Raw genomic sequence first — 18,507 nt, forward strand, 5'->3', positions numbered from 1 at the left:
CCAGCCCCCGACCCGACATGCAGCTGTGGCTGTTGTAGTTTGTTCCGGGTGTTCTTCCGCTTGGCTTGGGCTTTCGTGCCAGGCTGCCCCCCGAAGCGGGCGGCACACAGCGCTGCTGGCCCGGCCCCTGCAGTGGGGTGAGTATGGGCAGGGGCTGGGGCCTGGCAGCTGCTCCCGCATCACGCCCTGGCCGAGGCTGCCCCCGTGCTGGGGGGACAGGTCTGGCCCAGCACACGCCTCTCCCAGCACTGTCGGGGCAGCTTCCAGGCGAGGCTGGTGCTGCAGGGAGGCCGCCAGCCCTGCGCCCGTTCCTGGGGGAAGGCCGGGAGCTGCTCAGCGTGCTCACTTCTGTGAGCCCCCGCAGGTAATCAAGCCACGCGGGACACTCACAGTCGCACCGGAAGCGGTTCCAGAGGGCTGGGCGCTGAAGGCGTCGCGTGGCTGACGGCCGCAGCTGCCTTTCACCAGGGATGCAGCTACAGCTGAGAAAGCAAAGCGATGTGTGGGTGAGTTCCCGCCTTTGCCTCCCCTGGCGCCAGAACCCTGTCGCTCCTGGCTGTTACAGGCAGAGCCGTGAATTCCCACGGCATCACAACCACACGTACACTTCATGCACTGCTGCCGGTGCCACGTTGGGGCGCAATGGCTGGATTTGTTGGGGTCGGTTGAACACCAGCCGGGCCATTACAAGGTGGGAGAAAGTCCGTGTGATGGCGGCCACGGCCGTCGGGCACCGGGCAGAGCGGCTGGCTCCCGCATCCTCCCGCCACGAGCCACCGGCTGCACCGCACAGCACAGCCCCGCACAGCGCAGCCCCGCGCTGCTTGGGGAAGATGAGGCAGGTAAGGGGCCGCAGCCAGGTGCTGCCATGAGGAGGTGACTGCGCTGTTCCCGGGGTGGGTGTCGGTGGGTTTGTTACTGGCATTTGAAGACAGTCCGCAGCAATGAGCTTGGATCCATCCACAACCGGGCAGGCTCAGCAGCTGCAGGGCAGCACAGGGAGCACCGGGCAACTACTTACTCACCTGGTGCCTTCGGTATGTTGCAAGTTGCTCAGGCACGAAGCAAAGCTTTACTGCTGCGGAGGCACAAGCCTGCCGAGATCAGCGTGCAGGCGTTACACAGGCAGGGTTTCAGCCACTGGCAGGTACTCGTACCTTGCTGCACCAAGCAGCAGGTCTCGGCCCACCTCCTGGAGGCAATCCAGACAGCTAAACTGCGTAGGTTACCGTGAGTAGTAGGATTCTTGCTTATCCTTAGAACAAAAACTGTAACGCACCCACACACCCCATCCTTGTGCGAAGACCATGACTATTGTAATGAGAGCCCAGAGCTCCAAGCGAAGCTCCACCTGACATTCACGCTGATGGTACTTTTGAGATCAGCTCCTTTCTGAAGCACCAAACACTGGCAGATGCCCGCAGAGCCGAGGCCATCCGGATGGATTCTCTCCAAGCAGCACTGAGGAGGCAGCATCTCTGCTCACCTTCAGCTGAGATCTAGGAACCGCTGCAGACTCTCAGGAGGCCTAGGATTATTTATTGACCATGAGAGCAAGTCAGATAAACACTTCTTCTGCTCCCTCACGGGCACAGAAGGTGAGTTCCCAACGCATCTGCTGCTCTGCCAAGCAATTTCCTAAAGGATTTTAAACTACCAGGAAACTGTTGATACAAATGTCTACTTCAGCCAAAGATGTGGAAGACAGTGGTGGTAGATTATTTAAAAAAGAACAGATCTCAAAGCCATCCTCCTTCTCAAAGTGCCATTTTGCTTTTTCACTAATACAAGTGACTGAGACAGGATCAAATAACTATTAAGGAGCAAGATAAAATAGTTATTCACTGTGAATTACCACTATCTTAAAGGGATTTATTTCAACAAACATAACCACAAGTGATGAAAATAAGTGAAAAGTAAACGCTTCATTTTGTCTTGCCTAGTTCCAGTAATGCCCAAACCAGTTCTCAAAGCCCTGAAAGTCAGTTTTGAAAGTGTGTTTTGTTTGTTTTTAAATAAACCAAAGATTTCTGCTATGGAAAAAAAATAATGTATACATTTTTATGTTACGTTTATAACAAGGCTTTTAAAGAAAATAGTTACAGGTATTCAACTGCATCAGACTTCAAAAGAAAAAAAGATTACACATACAATACAAAAATACAAAAAAATAGTTTTTAGAACTTACAAACGCAAAAGTCTAAGTGGTCAGAGCTTTCCTAAAATAACAATAAAAAAAACAACTTCAAGATGCACCTTCCTTTCTGCACTCACAGGGTCAACATTAGTATGAAGAAAGGTTTTTAGAGGCAGGATGAAAGCAATTAATATACTGAATTCTACAACCAGTTCGAGGCTGAAATTAATTCAGTGGTCGACACTATCAGGTATTTGAGTTTAAAAAGAACCTTATGCTTGTTTGTTCAGGAGGGTTGTGTCAGTATGTCCATGCTCAGGTGGTGGTGGTAACTTTCTGTTTAACCAGTCCTGCTAGTAACATGTTTTAAAAATATATAATCTAAATTAGACTGAAATTTAGTAACAGTCACTACCAGGTTTGAAATCCCACAGCACTGTTCTGCAGTACGAGAGGCAGGAAACCAAACTGCCCAGACTAAAGTCATTGTTGAAAATTACTGCAAAAGGCAGACAGGTAGGAAACGGTTGAGTTTTATTCCTGAAGTTGACATGTGTCAGAAGCATTAGGGTTGCAAACACAGCATTCTTTAACCCGATAATGTCCACCAAGGTCACAGGCATAAAGGCATTTTGTTTTACATGGCAAGACAGGGAAAGTGCATCTTAGATTTCTCATACTTAAGCAGTGAGTTACCAATTTTTGGTGTGGCTTTTATTCCTTCTAGGCATAGTAAAGAAAAATATTTCAACCAAATGTGAAGCTTAATGTACATTAGCTTGTCTTTTTGGTGGTGGCTTTTGTGTACCACAAGGAAATGCTAACAAGCACTACTCAAGGCTAATGATTTAAGAGGAGCACACTGAAAGTACTGATTTACCGTTATAGTGAATATTCTTTACAGACTGTATCTAATATACAGACAAGGCCCATTTCCTTAGGATGAAACAGGCCACAGAAGGTTTCACATCCTACATGAAGTTTTAAACAAAATTAGAGCTAAGTTAACAGAGCCACTCAGAGCAACATGATTCCTAGTTTGCAGAGACTTAACAAAAGGTGACTGCAGGGATAAAAAAAAAAAAAATCCAGGTTCTTATTATTTCCTGCATAAGTTTATATTCAAATTAATAGTCCAGTAACGCTTCTAGCACAAGACAATGCTCACTCTCTTTAGCAGTATTCCTAGGAGTCAACTGTTTCTCCTGTTACGAAGAGGGAGCCAGAAGTGAGAATGCAAGAGCATTCAATGTTAACCTGATTAAAGAGACAGTAACCTTTTTTCATCCACCTTAACTAATCCCTGACCAAAACAAAATAAAGTATCTTAAAAAGGTACCACTCCAATTTCTTTATTATCTGTAACCTTTTGAAACTAATCACATGGAACTACAAAATTAGCAAATGCCTTGAAATCTGTATACAAAACATAAATTACCTCTAATTTCAAACTAATTTATTAGTGTACCACTCAAAATCTTAAAAAAAGTGGCTCCAAAGATAGTCTTATACCATTCTTAAAAAAAGGAAACTGTTCCTTTAATGTTACACCCTCCCCTCCCCCCAAACACCCAACTCTCAATCCACATCGTTTAGTTATTTTCTTGGTCATGGACATTTCCAAGATGAGATTTTATATTTCGTTCCCATAGCTTCTGGTTGTCAGAAAAACCATGCTTTCCTTTATTGAAGGAATTTGGTCCTGCTGAGGTTGGTGTATCCCTGTGAAAAGTAAAACAAGATCAGTCGAGAAAGTCAGTTCAACTACAGTAGCGTGGGCAACATGACACCGAAAACACCCATTTCCAGTCCAACCTGCCACCAGAAACTACCGCACGTTTCCTTCCGCGACACCCATAGCCCTCACTCAGCGACTGCCATCTGGCCATGGAGCTGACCCCAGCGTGGGGCACCAAGACAGAGCAATGAGATGGGGCGGCAGAGCAGGTGGGAGCAGCAGCGACTGGTGCCAGCTGGGAAGAATGTGCTGCAAGGACTACAGAACTGAGGATCCAAATTTGCTGCTGGAGAAAAATACCCCACTGAACAGTAGCGAGCCTGCAGGGGACTGACTTCCAATGCACTCCATCATGGTAAACACCTTTAAAAGAGATAGGCTCAGGATTCATGCCTCACTTAAGTGAAGCCTCCTCTGAAAATATCCCTATTTATTTTAGGACTGGCCCTATATTGTCTCAAATTTGTGGCAAGTATAAGAACGATATCTATTTGTTTTAAAAGTAAGCAAGAGATTCTTTGTGTCTCTGAAAGAGACCTTCCCCCTGCACGCGAGTTTAAAAATCTGACCAGGCTACCTAACTTCAGCACAATTTAAAAAATGGAGAACTAGAAAGAGAATTCTCACCTATTACTTTTCCAATTTAATACAGAATTAATTTCTTCCTCAGAAAGGAGGCAAGTAAGATTCAAAGGGCAAACGTAAATGTACTATTTTTAACTTACATACAGCTGAAACATTTGAAACTAACTGCATTTAAGTTTTCTTGTTTCTGGAGAAAAACTTTTTGAAGCTATTCTATTTTCCTGTATTTCTAAACCATCTGAAAGATCTGACCCGTGCTGAGGAGAGATTCTCACACACTCGCCCTTCTCCAAACGAGTTAAAAGCTGACCTACCTTCCAATATTCTTCATGCGCATTTTGGCTTCCGGAGGCATTTCTTCTGGTTCGCTCTACAGAGAGAAAGGAGGTTAGAGTGCAGCTGGGCGCTACCTTCTGAACTTTTCACATGCCTGACAAGATAAAGTACGGACTACAGCCCTACAGGAAAGCAAAGCGACCTCAGACATAACAGAGGTTCCTCAAGGTTACAGAAAGACCGTACACCTCTGTGTAAGAGGGGGCAGTAACACAACAATAGATTATTTAGCAAACTAAAAGCAGCACAACTTTTCTTTGCCTCCCCTTTATCAAGCTTGGAGAAAGCAACCATTAATTCAAATTACGTTGTGCATCTCATGTTCAGGGAAAAATTATCAGCTCTTTAATGATTTCTAGAACCCACACAGAGCTACGAAGTTGTACATCCTCAAACAGGAACACAAGAGATGTGTCTAGGTTGAAAATCCCTGACACTTACGTAAAGAACCTTAAATGACCCACTCTCGTTGCCTAACCCAAACCTACACCAACAGTACTTTAAGTTGCATTGATCACTGGCTTACTACTCACATCTTCATCTTCATTGAAAGCTGCTGCTACGGAAAGGGTTTTTGGAGCAAGGGTTGGAACAGGCTCTTTAGGCTTCTGAAAAAGACCAAACATACACGTAAAGTAAGTCTACTAACTTGAAAAAGCTACCCCTGGTATTTTAAATATTTTGGTGAAATGAAGTCAAACATCTTCACTGAAACGGGCAATGAAGGAGAAAAGTGGGTTTGTTTGATTCCAGATAAAGGTCTCTCTCTAATGAAAAAAGGAAAATGGCTGCTCATTTGTACAAGAGACACTCTGAAAAGCAAGTCGAGCCCTCTCATTTTGCAGCTCCCCACCAGCGAGCCTTCACTCCCCAGCACACTGCAAGGGTACGCAGCCACTGGTGCATGACATGCACAATTAAATCAGAACCTGAATAAGCTGTGGTACTCAAAATTTTACTATGTCACTGTCTTCCATTATTCTTTTGGAGTATTCTTATCCATCAGTGCCAAAAAGATGAACATGCTTATTTTATTGTCTTTTGCCAATGTAACAGCCTCCTGGCATACAACAATTCAGTACTTTTAAATTAGCATCAGTGTGCATCACATAGTCCAATTAATATAAGGCTCCTTTAAAAAGTATTATTTTGACTTCAAGTAACTACCTTCCTCTACTTAGAAGTGTAAGAAGCCATCCAACTCACAACTATTACATGTAATACAGCAGAGATACCAAAAGTAACTTTGAGACCACGGAGAAAGCATCGAGTCATCAGTAACAGCGTGCTCCTACAGTACTGCCAGTTACCTAAACCAAGCACACACAGTGCTTCCTCCATTTTCACTGTATTGGTGATTAGTCCATATACACTTATAGTTTTGAAGCTGATGCTACAGCAGAGTCCTTATGTGACTGTCTGCAGCTGTTCCTCACCAATAGTGTATAACGTATCAATATTGCACCATTTTTTAAAGCATCAGCTCCACAGGAACAGGTAACATACTAAGGGTGTAAAAATTACTAAAAAGAAACAGGGTAAGCTTCAGCAGTGCCCAGCCTGGTGCACTGTCCATCACCCACTAAACTCAGTGAGCCAGAAATCCCGAGCCACATTTCCTGCCATGGGAACTATCTTTGCTGGTGGCTCAGAGCAGGCAGCTTGGACAATTTTTCCAAAGTCTGAGCTGACCTGATTGCATTGATACCCTAGAACGCTCCCAGCCCACATCTCCCTCCCATCCCAAAATAACAGAGCACTCTTTTTCATCTTTTGCAGATCTGTAAAATGCCAGCATTGCAGGTGCAAGCCTTTCATGACTACAGTTTGAATTTAATCCAGACAAGGATTTATGTCTCTATCACAGTTGTATGTGGGAAGTGTAAATGAACTGTATTAAATAGAGAGGCATCATCTGGCTTGTCCTTGCCCAAGCCAGTAGAGAACTACTCTGGTAGTAAAGAGAAGCATCAGATTCACATCTGAACAAGCACAAGGATACCTTGTACCGGACAATAAAGGGGATCAGAATTCTCAGAAACTTATGTAATGAAGCCTCATCTCCTGCACGTAGTATAGATGAATCATACCGACCTTGCAAAGAACAGGCAAAGTCAGGAAAAATAAACTGTAGCTCCCCATGCTAAAATAAGCTCTTTGCAGTGGAGGACGACATCTTAAGCCGTCTAGGACAGTACCTGCTTTTTTGCAGCTTCAAGCATCCTATGCAATGAAGCTCCCAGCACTCGTTTCAAAGTAGCCTGAACAGTTTAACAAGTCTGCTCATTTCCCTCAGGATATTATTCCACTTATCAAATCTCATTACAAAATTATTCTGTCTGTTTAAAGATCTACAGTTTATTTCAATCAAGTCTTAGCTTCCTGAGACAACTGACCTGGTATTAACCAACCTGAAGCACGCATGCACGACATGCACAACTAGCTGCCCCCAAGATGCTTTCTTAAACTTTATCCAAGTCACCCTCGTGTAATTCAAGGCTTTCCTTCTGCAAGGAAGCCTCCCCAAAGTACTTCCCCCTTTCACCTCATTTTCCCTAAAACCAAAAGCCCTCAGACAACTTACATTTGCTCCTAGTTTGATGGATATTGCAGATGTCTTCTTTGCTGTCTGACTGCCTATGGAAAATCCAAACTTGGACATTTTGGCAGGAGCAGGCTTTGTGGTGAAGTCTTCAGCTTCTTCATTAGCTGCCCGTTTCTCTGCGCTGCGACTCGAACTTTCTCCTCCATTACTGGAAGAAACAGTCTTAGTTTTCACAGGTTTTTCTGCCTCTTCTTCAGGTCCTGGTGAAGTCGAAACAACTTACCAAGATGAGCTACTTTTACTGAGCAGATTGATGGGAGCAGCAACCTCAAAAAGCATTATACTTTGGGCGCAATAGGTAAAGTGTTTTTAGTGACAGCAGTTTCCACCAACGTACATTTAGTGGACAGCAAAACACAAAGAGGAGAAGAAACTGCAAGCACTCCACTACTTGTAAAGAACTTCTTGTGTATGAGCCAGGAAAACAATCTTGAAGCACCATCTCTTTATTTAGTATGGAAGTCAAAGTTCATGTGGTAAATTAAATGTAGATGACTATATCTTTTTAGTGTTTAAGTTGCCATAGATAAGCTTTCATAATTGGAATCCCAATTCCAAATCTAGAATAGATAATCTAAATTAAAATTAATTCTCCTAAATTTCTACAAAAACATGTCCATGCCAGTCTCTAGGCTTGTCTGGCACAATTCTAAAATCATGGAAGTGACTACAGTGAGGCCGGCTGTCTCAATCATGTTTCAAGTCACTGCTTGTCCGCATCTCATCTGTAATAAATCTGCCAAGCTCTGCTTGAGGAAGAAATCAGCACTAGAAAAACATATATATAGATTTCAACTTTTTTGGTTTTGTATAAAGTCATGGAAAACACAGCAGCCGAACAATAATCCACACAGAAAAAACCACTCAAATCACATTTTCATTCCTATACACTTAGCTTCTTCAGCTACACCAAAAGACAAAGGTGTCCTTGGAAAACTCCTACCAAACACAGTAAATGCTTCAGCAAAAATACATTTCTCCACTGCTGCAATAAGCAAATCACTGCAGTAGCAGAAGGGAAGGAAAAAAAACCATAAACAACCACCAACCAAACACCCATACACTGGGAAATAGACAGGGAAGTGCTCGTACTATCAGTCTAAGGAAAACTGGAGCTAGCATCAGTTCCTCACTGTGTCCTGTGGAGAACAGGACCCTCCATGCACAGCAAATTCAGACCATCAGGGAAGTAAGTTCTTTGCACTGCTCTCTAACAGCAAAAAGCTAGAAAGAAAGATAGAGCAATGGGGGAGAACCTAGTTTGAACTGGAGGTCAACAAGATTGTAGCTTTGAGAAAAAAAAAAAAAAGAAGCAAACAACATCAGGAGAAAGAAAAACTAGGGACACCATCTATATATATTTTTCTGCTATTTCCAAAATCCTAAGCAGCAGAATGTACCCCTTCTACCCCACTCTTCCAGCTATCAAGATAATAAGTGATTGGAACAAAAATGGGTTTATTATTCACATTCGGAAACATGGCAGATCGCAAGAAAAAACATTAATACTTTATAATCAATTTCACTCTATTAAAAAAATGGCACTGATCTGTACCACTAGAAATTTGACCAGAAAACATAGATATAAAATTGACAAAGGAGGAAGGAGACACAAGCAAAATTTAGATGAGTGACCCTGGGTACTGGTTGCTGTCTTAGCACAGTTTCCCAAACAGCAGTCTGCAAGGCTATGATAAGCTCTTTACAGCTAGTCCACGAAATCACATTAAACAGAATATTCAATTACCAGTCCAGCCTAGGTACACTAGAGACTGTAAGGTGATTCAAGGGCAGGTAGATGATTCATTGGCCTTAGAAGCGTTGGAACCGTGGACCTACAAGTCTTCGTTTTCCTAACATACAAAATCCACTGCAGCCCAAACTTCAGGGCACACAGGACCAGCCCAGGTTGCTGAGCGAATGCTAGCCTGAAGCTAATTACACTACAGCTTACTTCTTTGACTGCAAATTCTAGAACATTGCTAAGCACAAGATGAAGCCTAACATAAACTACCCATATCTGTTTTCTCACCAAAACATTAAATAGCTTCTCTCTCAAAATTAACTCCTATCACGAGTGCATTCTCAATGTTGCTTCTATTAGGCTCCCCTTAAGATGAACTGTTAACTACTGAAAGAAACACTCGAACTTGCAGAAGGAGCTACAAAGGGTGTAGGACAATTGAGGCAGGCAGGGAGGGAGCCATTGCACTGTTTTATTTCTGCAGGAAACAGTTAAGAAATGCAGACATGTATTACCCATTAAACAGGTCTCTCCCATGCCAATGCATATGTATTTTTATTATTTCCTAAAGATGCCAAGGGGGTCACATTTCACCTACAGAAAGCACCAGTACTATTTCGAAAACTAGTCTGACCAGTGCTCTTTTCATGGATCGCAGTAATAAAAAGCTGCCCTACTTCACAGGTGAGTTTCTTTCATGAGTATCAAAAACTATGTAAGTAGACAACTTCCATCGCCTAGGCGGTTTAAGCGATGAGACTGACAGTGCTAGCTACAGAGTGTTTCAGGACCTCTTGCCCCTGGGAGTGTGAACATTGGCGGTGGGGGTGGGTACAAACCAGTCACAACTAAGTTAAGCTTAAGGTAAATCCCATTGATCTTGGCAAAAGCTAAAGACTGAAGTGTTTTCAAAAAACCATCAGGGAGTAACTATCCTTTCTTAGGGCCAATGTTCCGTAACTCATTAAGGTCATGTTTCAGCACACCAAACAGCACACAAGGCAGTACAGATAACTGACATACTGGTGCTGTCCAGCTACTGTATTACTAATAAAAAAATACCCCAAAACCCAGCCAACCAAAAAAAAACCCAAACAACCCAATCCCAACAGAAAACCAAGAGTCAAGAAACTACCTAAACCTCAAGTATTACTGGTAGTATTTTAGTGCTTATCAGAAATGACATTCAGTGATGAGGCTATCCTAATTGGTTTACAAGTCTGATTTAATCTTTCCAACAGATCGAAGAAATGCCCTCTGCCTACAAATATACTTAAGCCAAAAAAAAAAAAAAAAAAAAAAATCAAAACAGGAAAGGGAAGATTTATCTTCGCAAAGACACAGTCTTCTGAATTTTAAGTCAGGGGAAGAAAGAAGAAACATATGATTAAAAATTTCAGGACAATCAATAGTAAGTAGTACAGAAGCAGACAGGAATGTCCGGTCATAACATAAATTACTATAAATCCAACCAGAAAACGTGCAGATTGCTGCCAAGCAACCCCGCAGGATGCTTAACACGGCACGCAGGGCACATCCACCCGAGCCCGGTGCGCGGTCCCAAGCCCGGTGCGGGGACCCGGGGGCTGAGGGCAGCAGCGGCCAAGCTGCCCGCCCGTGCAGCACAGGCGCCCCGCGGGGATACTGACGGGGAGAGAAAACGTGGTAGCGGGCACGGAGGAGCCGCCAGCCGCTTTAAGGAACCCCGTAGGGCCGAGGCTAGCCCTGCCCGTGAGGGCGGCGGTACGGGGCTCGGCCTCCCTCCAGCCAGCCCCCAGGCCCGGGCCGCCCCTCTCCCCGCAGGGCCGGGCCCCGCCCTGCCCGGCCGCGGGCGGCCTCCCACCCCACCCCACCCCGAGGGGCCGGGCCGGGCCGGGCCCCCTGCCCACCCCGCAACTACGCGGCGAGAGGCGCTACATGTTCACCTCCTCCTGGCTGCGGCCTCTTCGCCTTCTCCCCCTCGGCTCTGCCGTCCGCCATTTTCCTCCGCCTCCCGGGCATGCGCGCCACCCCGCCGCGCCTCTTCCGCCCCTCGGCCCACCCCGACCACAGAGAAAGCGCGGGCGGAGGACAGAGGGGCCGGGCCAGCCCCCTCTCTTCTGCCGCGCAGCGGAAATGACGCACCGGAAGCTTTGCCGCAGGGAGCGCCTCGAGTGACACCGCCCCGGCGCACATCCGGCGGGCGGGTCCCGCGCGTTGCGGGCAGCAGGCCAGGCCCTCCCGGCCCAAGTGACGGTCACCCGCCGCCTCGCGCCGCCCCCAGCTTCAACGTGCAACGGTGGCACGCGCGGCGGCGCCGGGCTAGCGGCGGGGCCCGGCCCGGTCAGAGGCCTTCTCCAGCCCATGGGGCCGCGCGGTCGCGTTCCTCCTCCCCAGAGTACAAACAGAAGCCCGCAAGGGGTTTCCCCGGCCGAGGGAAAAAGGAGGCTGCCCGCGCCGGCCCCGCAAGGCGGCCCGCAGCGCTGCTGCAGGGCGAAGCTGTGCGCAAGGCCACAGGCCCCTCTCTAGCCGGGGCTCCCCGAGCGCGGGGAAGGGGTCGCTGAGGCAGCGCATCCTCGCCCTCCCCCACCCCTCTCCCATACGGCGTGTAGGGAGAGGCGAGAAGGGAGCAGATCGCCACCAACCCCTGGAATAGTTGAAGTCAACTCTTACAAATTATGCTCCCCATGCCTTGTTTTTGAATTTTCGGGTCAAAACCCGCTTAAAGACAATGTCAGAGTGTATCAGGGTGGCCAACTAGACTAAATCAAAAATTTAAGCACTCCTAAAGAAAGCCCTTCCCATCCTACAAGTGGCAGAAAACTAACTGACAACATGCCCGTTGGGGCTCTGCTGCCCAAACGCTGACTCACTGCAGACAAATCAAACATTCTCAGCTCTGAGAAATGCTAAAAGGCGGTCTGCTCCTGTAGGTATTTACTAACAGGACCGTTTATCATCTCAAAAGTTCCAGCACTTTGGGAAATCCACATGACATGGACTGAAAACACAGCCACTCAAGGATAAAAGCCTTACACAAAAGTACGTAAGGCTGGGGGTTCTTTTGGCAGGGTCGAGAAATTTGGCTTAGTCCTTCCAAATAGAGACTTGATTTGTGCCAGGCAGAACACCCAGGAACAAACTATGCAACTCTCCAGACTCATGCTAGATCTCAACCAATGTGTTATTAGTTCAGCTATCAAAAGTCAGTTTATCTACGCACCAAAAGAGGGTTCAGGAAGCAACAGGGAAAGGTCTCACCTGGCCTTAGCTAACCTTCCAGGGTATGGCTGTGGATGGCCGCCACCCACTGCAAACCCGGAGCACTGAGGCATCCTCTGCAGAACAGCCTTTCCATTCACAGTCACCCTTGTGCCAGCATGGTTCAACGGAACAGACTGGTACACTTTGGACAGTTATTTTTTAGAACAGATTATCTCATTTCTCTTACATAATTTCAGTAACAAGTGAATAAATTTAAACAGCTGGAATACTAAGGTAATTTAAAAAAAAAAAAACAAACAACCTCCCTAGCAACAGTTCTTTCAAACTTAACCAACAAAGGCATATTTAAAGAGCTGAATGCTGTTACAGAAGTCACGAGAAACTGCAGCATTTGAGGGCACAGCGTGCCCATTAAAAATCATTATCTTCCCTACTTTCTTTCCATCTACTTTCTATTAGCTTTCTACTTTGGCATTAGCTTCTTAGAGTAGTTCTTGGCAAATTCCTTTTGTACTTCTTCCTGTCTCTTTCCAAGTTTAAGTGTGTTTATCAGGTTTAAGGTTTTTTTCAGTTCATGTACAGGCTTGCTTACAAAGCCACAATACTTCCTTTTGGGAACAAATTCCAGAGCCTTCTTCCAGTCTCCCGTATCTTTCAAGGTTAGCAAAATATGCATCATTTGATCCAGTGTGAGATTTTTGGCACCAGTATTCCAAAGCAAGTACTTATCCAATGGAAGTGCCGCAGTCTCCAGCCCCAGTCGCTTTGCCCGTGCTAAAGAGAGTCCTGGTTTTATGCTCTTGTCAACCATTGACCCGACAATATAGATTTTATCATGATCAAATGTTTTCATTACTTTGGGAGAATCAGCAGTCAGATAGATCAGCTTATCCTTTGGAAAGACTTCTGTGTAGCACTGGTCTGTCACAGTGATGAGCAACTTGCCCCACGCCTCTCTGTAATGCTTGACAAATTCCTTCTGATAGAGGCTGTTATCTTTGAAGTTACAGAAATGGATGTGGAATGGATCCACAGATCTTCGATTGCAGCTTTCACTTAGTACTATCTGTCTCACTGCATTTGTGACTTCGCGTACAGACATATCTTTTTCGTAAGACATGTCAAATATTAGAGGTTGGCCAAAGATCATAGACTGAGCAACCCTCCAATTGTATACTCTGTCCATAGAGCTGGCCCAGAAACACATGAACGAATTCCTTTTGGTCTCTGCAGTTCCTGAAGCTTGCTCTTGTGCTTCCAGCCTCCTTTCCCTTTTCTCATCCATCTTTCTTTTGTCGTTTTTCTTGTAAAGCTCTTTCATATGCAAAAACTTTAAATACTTCTTTTTTGCTGACTTGGAAGGACATTCCATAAAGGTTTTTAGCTGTTCTTCACTGATATTTTCTGGAACTAATCTCCCAGCTAGTCTCCACATCTCCAAAATCTCACGTGCAGCAGCCAGGCTGGAAAGTTCCTTATGCTCTGAGACCATCTCACTGACTTCCTGTTGCAACCCCGACTTCATTACCTTCTTCCACGCATCTAAATCTAGTTTTTCTGAGGGATTGCATGAATTGTCCTGTTTCAGGCAAAGCGATAAACTCAGAGTTCTACTGAGTGGAAACAAATTCTTTTTCGTCCCATGTTGTGCAGCAAACAGAAGGACAGAACTTCTTACAATTTTTTTCAGAACCATATTAACGGACTGCATACTTAGATGTGTGCTTGTTCACTTACCTGCAAAACACCAATAAAACAAGAAAAAAATTGTCAGAAATCATAAAGAAACCATACACAGATTTTCATCCTTCCTAACACTGACAGACAGTAACTTGCTTCTTGCAGACCAATAACTCCTACTTCCACTATTACTCTTCTACTGTTTTCTAAATAAAAACAGTGTATGTGGCACTGATGTGAACAGACACGGTTAGCTCCGCTGCTTAAACAGCTATACCTACTGCAATTCAAAATGTGGTTGAACAACCTTTAAGTATTGTCTGAGATCTATTTAAATTATCTGTATCACACAAAAAATAAGAACCTTCACAACTAAAGTAAGCGAAATGCTGCATGGAGACCAAAGATGTTTTTATACATGTCTAGGAGTGCCTACCTGATTGACATACCCTGTGAAAATGGACAAGATGCTTCATCTTGTAACATTTTCTGGAAAAACTCCGTATCACAGAAGATCACACTTTTGCTTTTACCATTATATTTTGGGAAAACTATTTGCAAACTTTGGTACTAAAAGTTGTTGCTCTTCTATGCGTTTCCATGTTGCAGGTCACCGGAACTACTGAAACTACCAACACTCCGGCTTTACTAAGCCAGTGCTACTGCCATTGAAGGCACTCTCAGGTTTTGGGAGCCCCTTGTTCCTGGCTCCCTCAGCAGGGCAGGCATTCATTCACACGGCTGCCCTAGGAGCCAAATCAGAGACCTGATCTTAGGGACAGATAACCAGCTAACCAGGAAGTGGAGAAAGGAAAAAAAAGCTATTTATCTCCACACCCAAATAAGCTTCCATGCCTGATTCACCAGACACCCTCTAGAAAGAAGAGATGGAAGCACAAACAACTAGCACAGGAAAAGAAGATCTTTATTCTTCTTGCTAAATCACCTGCAAAGCTGATGTTGGCAAACATTGTTTGCGAAAACCTGATTTAGCCAAAACATAAGAATTACCTCCAAATTTCGAAAGCAAAATTAATCATCTCCCCAATAACTTACCACCTGAAAACTGATACACAGAAGAACAAGTGAAATCTAATTCTGTTATTTTAAAAATTATATATATACACACACACACACACAGCTGTCCAGGTGAAGAGCCATGGAAAGAGAAGCGTACTATTAGAAAACATATAAACTAGCATACGTTTTAAAATACTGTCACTGGTCAAACTGGTGACTGGCTTTTCATCTTCTACTGTTATTAAGATAAAATGATTGAGGTTTTTTTGATTGAATAACTGAAAATTAAGATAAAATGAACGCAACCAACCCAACTGCCTAATAGTGTGAAGAGAAAACTGTGAAGTGTTACAATAGAGGTGTTCATAATTTTGTATTTTAAGTCATAAACATACTGGCAAAACTAATAACCAAAAAAGTACATCGTCCAGTTTGAAGAAACCAAGCTCCTCAATTGACTTACGTTAGTCCAAGTGGGCGCCAATTAAGTCAATGGTTGAAAGGCAGATTCACGTAGTCTGAATACTCCTTGGCAGCTTTGATAGAAGCCAGGTTATTTTTCCGTGCGTCCAACACGCATGCTGCCGTGTCGCTGCTGCAAGAATTACCGTAGACCTCTTTGAAGAGCCTGGATTTATGGGACTGAAAACATTTTTCTGATTGATTTCTTTTTTTTTTTTTAAGCACGACCTCCCCGTAAGAGCCGGCTGGCACAGAACGGCCTTCGCGGCTGTTGCAGCGAGGCCACACCTGGCTTTGCCCAGCAAGGCCCGGTGGCCCGCGGCCCGCGCTGTCCCGCACGCCCACAGCCCACAGCCCGCGCCGGAAGGGGGGGCCCGCGCCGGAGGAGGCCCCGCGGCCCAGGCGGGCAGCCGGGAAGGCGCCTCAGACCCGGGGCCGGCGTCGCCGCGACCGCCCTGCGGCGGGAACACTAGGCGGGAGAGGGCCCCGCGCCCGCACCTGCCCGCGCTCCGGCCCGCCGGCCGATAGGGGAGGGAGGGCAGCGGAGGGGAGGGGGCGGGCGGAAGCCCCCGGGCGGCAGCACCGACCCCGCGCGTGCCCGGCTCACCTCAGCGCGGCGGCCTGCGCAGGCGCGGGGCGGGCCCGGCGCTGCCCTCCCCGGCCGCCCCCCGGTCCCGCGGCCGCACGCCAAGGTTCCGGCCCGCTGCGCCGCCCTGCCGGTGCGGTGACCCCACGCGGCGGGGGCTGCGGGCCCGGAGGACGCTGGGCCGTGCCGTGCTGCGCCGGGGGGGCTGGGGCTCCGGCTTAGGCTTAGGCTCAGGCAGGCGCTGCAGCCCGGGGCCTGGCAGGCCCGGGGGTGACCGCTGATTCCTCTGTGGCCCTCTCCGGTTTCCAGTAGCACGGAGAAGTTTCTCTTATTTTTGACGGATTGTACATTTGCTGTATTTGTTTGTGCCGCAGGTGTGTGCCCCCAGCCCAGGCAGGGCTGAGTGGAGGGCGCGCCGCCGGGATGAGCTTCCTGTTGCCCAAACTGACCTGCAAGCGGGAAGTGGATCAGGCAATAAAAAGTGTGGCCGAGAAGGTTTTGGTTCTCCGGTTTGGAAGAGATAACGATGCTGTTTGTCTGCAGCTCGATGATATTGTAAGAGTAAATTTTTTCATTTTTATCGCCTTTTCCTCCTTTTTGTGTAATGAACTCTACCAGTATACCTGCTGTGTACAAGAGAATGTCCAGTGTTGCTTTTGGCTAATATGGTGTCTCATGAAAATATTGGTGACAATTACATGTAAAAAGAAATAATACTATATTCATGAAACAGTTTGAAAAATAGGCAAATGTTTATGTTATTGTAGTGGGTGTGCAAAGTTCTTGAAGTAGATAAGACAACGATATTCTAGTCCTGCTTAAACTGATAAGACATAAGAGAAATGGGCTTTATAAAGCTTGCTACCCTTTTTCCTCTCGTGTCTCGATGGATTTGTCAGCCACCTTTCTCTTTTCAGCTTGCCAAGACAGCTCACGACCTGAGTAAAATGGCAGTCATTTACCTGGTGGATGTGAACAAAGTTCCAGTGTACACCCAGTATTTTGACATCAGTTATATTCCATCTACTGTATTTTTCTTCAATGGACAACACATGAAGGTTGATTATGGGTATGTCATCCCAACTGGCATTATTTTTTCTGTCCTCAAGCATCACCAGCTCGCTCTGTGTTACTGTGTCTGGGGAATGTAACATTTGAAAACTAGTATGTTGCTGCTAGAGTCTGCATTGAGAACTGTGGGAAGCCAGAAGAATGTGAAATTAAGATGCATTTTGAAATACGCTCTGATGCAATAAGGAGATGTCAGCTGTGAAACAGGCCTGACTCTGCAAAAAATAGTGTGGTTAAGGTCTTAGATGGGATACTGCATGGCTTTGGACTTTGGAGATCACAGTGTATTCCTGCCTTGCTTATGCCATTAGCAGTGCAGTTCCTTCTTTCAGAATGACCAGATCAGAACCCCTAATGTTTCTCTAGGCATCTTTCCTTGTCTTTAGGGGGTTTTGCTTTGAACACTTCAACATTACAATTCTACCTTTATCTTATGATTATGTTTAGGTCTCCAGATCATACCAAATTTGTAGGAAGCTTCAAAACAAAGCAAGACTTCATAGATCTGATTGAAGTGATTTACCGTGGAGCAATGCGTGGAAAGCTCATTGTGAGAAGCCCTATTGATCCCAATAATGTTCCGAAATATGACCTTCTCTACCAAGGAATTTAATGGGTTGACTTGAGATAAAGAGTTACAGAAACGGCCCATGTTCTAGATCTGTTTTTTCTTCAAGAATTTTTAGCCGATTCTGACACCATGGGACAATTTGAGCGTTTGTGTTGAGGGATCATATTGGTCTCCTTCTGAAGACAGACATGCTGTCACCTCATACTTCTCTCATAAATAAAGCTACATGTTCATGCATAGAATTCATGCAAGTGACTATTCTTTGAGTTGCATGCTGACCAGCACCTGCAAAACAGCAGGTTGTATGCCTCCTCAATGACCTCCAGTGGAACTTCAAGAGAACTAAGGCACTGTATAGTCTATTCGGTGTCTACCTGGTACCATTTTCATTCAGATGTAATAATAGTAAACCTGCATTTATTTGAAAAGCTATGCTTGCCCTTAAAAGCATTCAACTGACTGTGCCTTTCCAATGGAATTTTATGCTTCCACCCATTACTGGATAACAGGGCTGAAGCATTTTTGAACAGTATGAGAGATGGCTGAAGTCTGAAATGGATATAAACACAACAGAGAAGTTGACATACTTTTCTCTGGTGCCCTGTATTACTGTTCAACAATTGTTCTGTCTGAGACAGGAACTAAAGGTATAGGACAATGTCTTGTCATCCTTCAAAACCCATTTGCAGCCACTAAGCAGTTTTAATTCCCACAGGAATAAAGTGAAAATTTAGAAAAATAGTTTTGTTTACATTTGCTTTAAAGGTG

General features: G+C 45.4%; 3 protein-coding genes across 6 annotated transcripts; 1 reads left to right on the forward strand and 2 right to left on the reverse strand.

Moving 5' to 3' along the window:
• Positions 1 to 1,858: 1,858 nt before the first annotated feature.
• On the reverse strand, positions 1,859 to 11,176 carry PCNP (PEST proteolytic signal containing nuclear protein). Of its 3 annotated transcripts, none has more exons than XM_055702206.1 (5): positions 11,071 to 11,176; positions 7,381 to 7,601; positions 5,330 to 5,404; positions 4,775 to 4,830; positions 1,859 to 3,859 (listed from the first exon to the last, which is right to left on the reverse strand). In XM_055702206.1, exons 1-5 carry the CDS (start codon positions 11,144 to 11,146, stop codon positions 3,730 to 3,732), a joined length of 558 nt encoding a protein of 185 aa, XP_055558181.1. In that variant the 5' UTR covers positions 11,147 to 11,176; the 3' UTR covers positions 1,859 to 3,729. The 3 variants fall into 3 exon arrangements, with proteins under 3 accessions (XP_055558181.1, XP_055558183.1, XP_055558182.1); XM_055702208.1 differs by lacking the exon at positions 11,071 to 11,176 and adding an exon at positions 7,625 to 8,169 and having other exon boundaries at positions 7,381 to 7,549; XM_055702207.1 differs by lacking the exon at positions 5,330 to 5,404.
• A 1,364-nt stretch (positions 11,177 to 12,540) lies between these two features.
• Positions 12,541 to 16,321, reverse strand: TRMT10C (tRNA methyltransferase 10C, mitochondrial RNase P subunit). Of its 2 annotated transcripts, none has more exons than XM_055702205.1 (3): positions 16,119 to 16,321; positions 15,513 to 15,691; positions 12,541 to 14,086 (listed from the first exon to the last, which is right to left on the reverse strand). In XM_055702205.1, exon 3 carries the CDS (start codon positions 14,058 to 14,060, stop codon positions 12,813 to 12,815), a length of 1,248 nt encoding a protein of 415 aa, XP_055558180.1. In that variant the 5' UTR covers positions 14,061 to 14,086; positions 15,513 to 15,691; positions 16,119 to 16,321; the 3' UTR covers positions 12,541 to 12,812. The 2 variants fall into 2 exon arrangements, with proteins under 2 accessions (XP_055558180.1, XP_055558179.1); XM_055702204.1 differs by having other exon boundaries at positions 16,010 to 16,321.
• TXNL4B (thioredoxin like 4B) lies at positions 16,159 to 17,981 on the forward strand. The gene is made up of 4 exons (XM_055702211.1): positions 16,159 to 16,230; positions 16,472 to 16,652; positions 17,015 to 17,166; positions 17,616 to 17,981. The coding sequence occupies exons 2-4, from the start codon at positions 16,521 to 16,523 to the stop codon at positions 17,779 to 17,781; spliced, it is 450 nt and encodes a 149-aa protein (XP_055558186.1). The 5' UTR covers positions 16,159 to 16,230; positions 16,472 to 16,520; the 3' UTR covers positions 17,782 to 17,981.
• Positions 17,982 to 18,507: the final 526 nt, after the last annotated feature.

This window comes from Falco cherrug, chromosome 2 (assembly GCF_023634085.1).
Source record: "Falco cherrug isolate bFalChe1 chromosome 2, bFalChe1.pri, whole genome shotgun sequence".
NCBI classification, from domain to species: Eukaryota; Metazoa; Chordata; class Aves; order Falconiformes; family Falconidae; genus Falco; species Falco cherrug.

What these genes read in the sequence shown, in the direction of transcription:
- PCNP (XM_055702206.1), bottom strand. Translation starts at nt 11,146, where the DNA reads ATGCCCGGGAGGCGGAGGAAAATGGCGGACGGCAGAGCCGAGGGGGAG. An exon ending in GAGGCCGCAGCCAGGAGGAG is followed by an intron (nt 7,602 to 11,070) that starts GTGAACATGTAG and finishes CGACTTCACCAG; the next exon opens with GACCTGAAGAAGAGGCAGAA. An exon ending in CTTTCAATGAAGATGAAGAT is followed by an intron (nt 4,831 to 5,329) that starts GTGAGTAGTAAG and finishes TTCTCTCTGTAG; the next exon opens with AGCGAACCAGAAGAAATGCC.
- TRMT10C (XM_055702205.1), bottom strand. Translation starts at nt 14,060, where the DNA reads ATGCAGTCCGTTAATATGGTTCTGAAAAAAATTGTAAGAAGTTCTGTC.
- TXNL4B (XM_055702211.1), top strand. Translation starts at nt 16,521, where the DNA reads ATGAGCTTCCTGTTGCCCAAACTGACCTGCAAGCGGGAAGTGGATCAG. An exon ending in GTCTGCAGCTCGATGATATT is followed by an intron (nt 16,653 to 17,014) that starts GTAAGAGTAAAT and finishes TTCTCTTTTCAG; the next exon opens with CTTGCCAAGACAGCTCACGA. An exon ending in CACATGAAGGTTGATTATGG is followed by an intron (nt 17,167 to 17,615) that starts GTATGTCATCCC and finishes GATTATGTTTAG; the next exon opens with GTCTCCAGATCATACCAAAT.